General features: G+C 42.1%; 1 protein-coding gene across 1 annotated transcript in view; it reads left to right on the top strand.

Annotated features, from left to right (window-relative positions):
• The first annotated feature begins 602 nt into the window (after nt 1-602).
• Nucleotides 603-1,197, top strand: part of LOC106878702 (palmitoleoyl-protein carboxylesterase notum1') — a 43,430-nt gene continuing 42,835 nt past the window's right edge. Inside the window, exon 1 of the mRNA XM_014927994.2 lies at nt 603-708. Coding sequence (XP_014783480.1) covers nt 603-708 — 106 coding nt within the window. The remainder of the gene's footprint in view (nt 709-1,197) is intronic.

Raw genomic sequence — 1,197 nt, 5'->3', positions numbered from 1 at the left:
CATATAGCCCCGGGTTGGCCAATGTTTTCTGAATGAACTTGGTGAATGGAAACTGTGGAAGTTTGTCTTATATCTGTTTGTTTATTTTTTGTTTGTTTGTTTGTGTGTATGTGTGAGTCTTGGTGTTTATCTCCACCTGCACCACTTGACAACAAGTGTCGGTTTGTTTACGTCCCGGTAACGTAGCGATTCGGCAAAATAGACACCGATAGAGTAATTACCAGACTTTAATACAAAACCTAAGCACTGGGGGCGATTCGTTGAACCCAAAACCCTTCAAGGTGGTGCCCCAGCATGGCCACGGTCCAATAACTGAAACAAAATAACAGATGATACTGAGAAATATGTGTGGAGCAAGCACAACGGGCTTTCACACAGTTTCCGTCTACCAAATTCACTCACAAGGCATTGGTGTGGTGGGGGTCGTAGCAGAAGAGACTTGCCAAAGGTGTCACGCAGTGGGAATGTTCTTGAAATCATGTGGCGGCAAAGGGAGCTTATGTGAATGTGGATGTAGATACATGTGGACACATTGTTGACGTTAATCCACAAGAAATGGAAATTAACAAAATTATACAAAAAAATATGGATTGTCCTTAAATATGATTTTACGGTCAAGAGATATTAGTGGTGGCAGGTGTAGTGGTGGTCCGATATGGAGTGGGGCAGAACAAGATGAGATCGCAATCGTGATCTTCTCAGATCCAAGTAGGTCTGAAGTACGTTGCTATAGAAACAGGTCAAGTGTATATTGGTTTCGGTGCATATCAGCCGCCTTCTCTTCTCCCCCCTCCTTCCCTACCATTCCCAGTGTCCACCCGAACAGCCACCCTCTTCAAAACCACTTTTACGGTTGGGTGGCAGAGATAAAAGTCAGACTTTCATATTGCTAGTTCTATAGTTGTTGTTGCTGTTGCTGTTGTTGTTGGTGGCGGTGGGAGTGGTGGTGCTAAGCCTCAGGTTAGCCGTGATTGAGAAGACTTATGATCAAAGACGTTCCACACATGAGCACCTCGTCTTTTATTTAGACATAATTCATCGAGAACAGCGGATCTCAATTGGGGGTCCATATAACCCTTGGTGGGGTTCATATAAGATTTTCTTGTTGATGTTTATCTGCGACAAATCGGTAATACTTCTTACAATACGCAAAATATTAAAAAATTTTTTAAATAAATTTCCTAATAATATTTAATT

This window comes from Octopus bimaculoides, chromosome 24, assembly GCF_001194135.2.
Source record: "Octopus bimaculoides isolate UCB-OBI-ISO-001 chromosome 24, ASM119413v2, whole genome shotgun sequence".
NCBI classification, from domain to species: Eukaryota; Metazoa; Mollusca; class Cephalopoda; order Octopoda; family Octopodidae; genus Octopus; species Octopus bimaculoides.
This window is presented reverse-complemented; position numbering and strand designations above follow the sequence as displayed.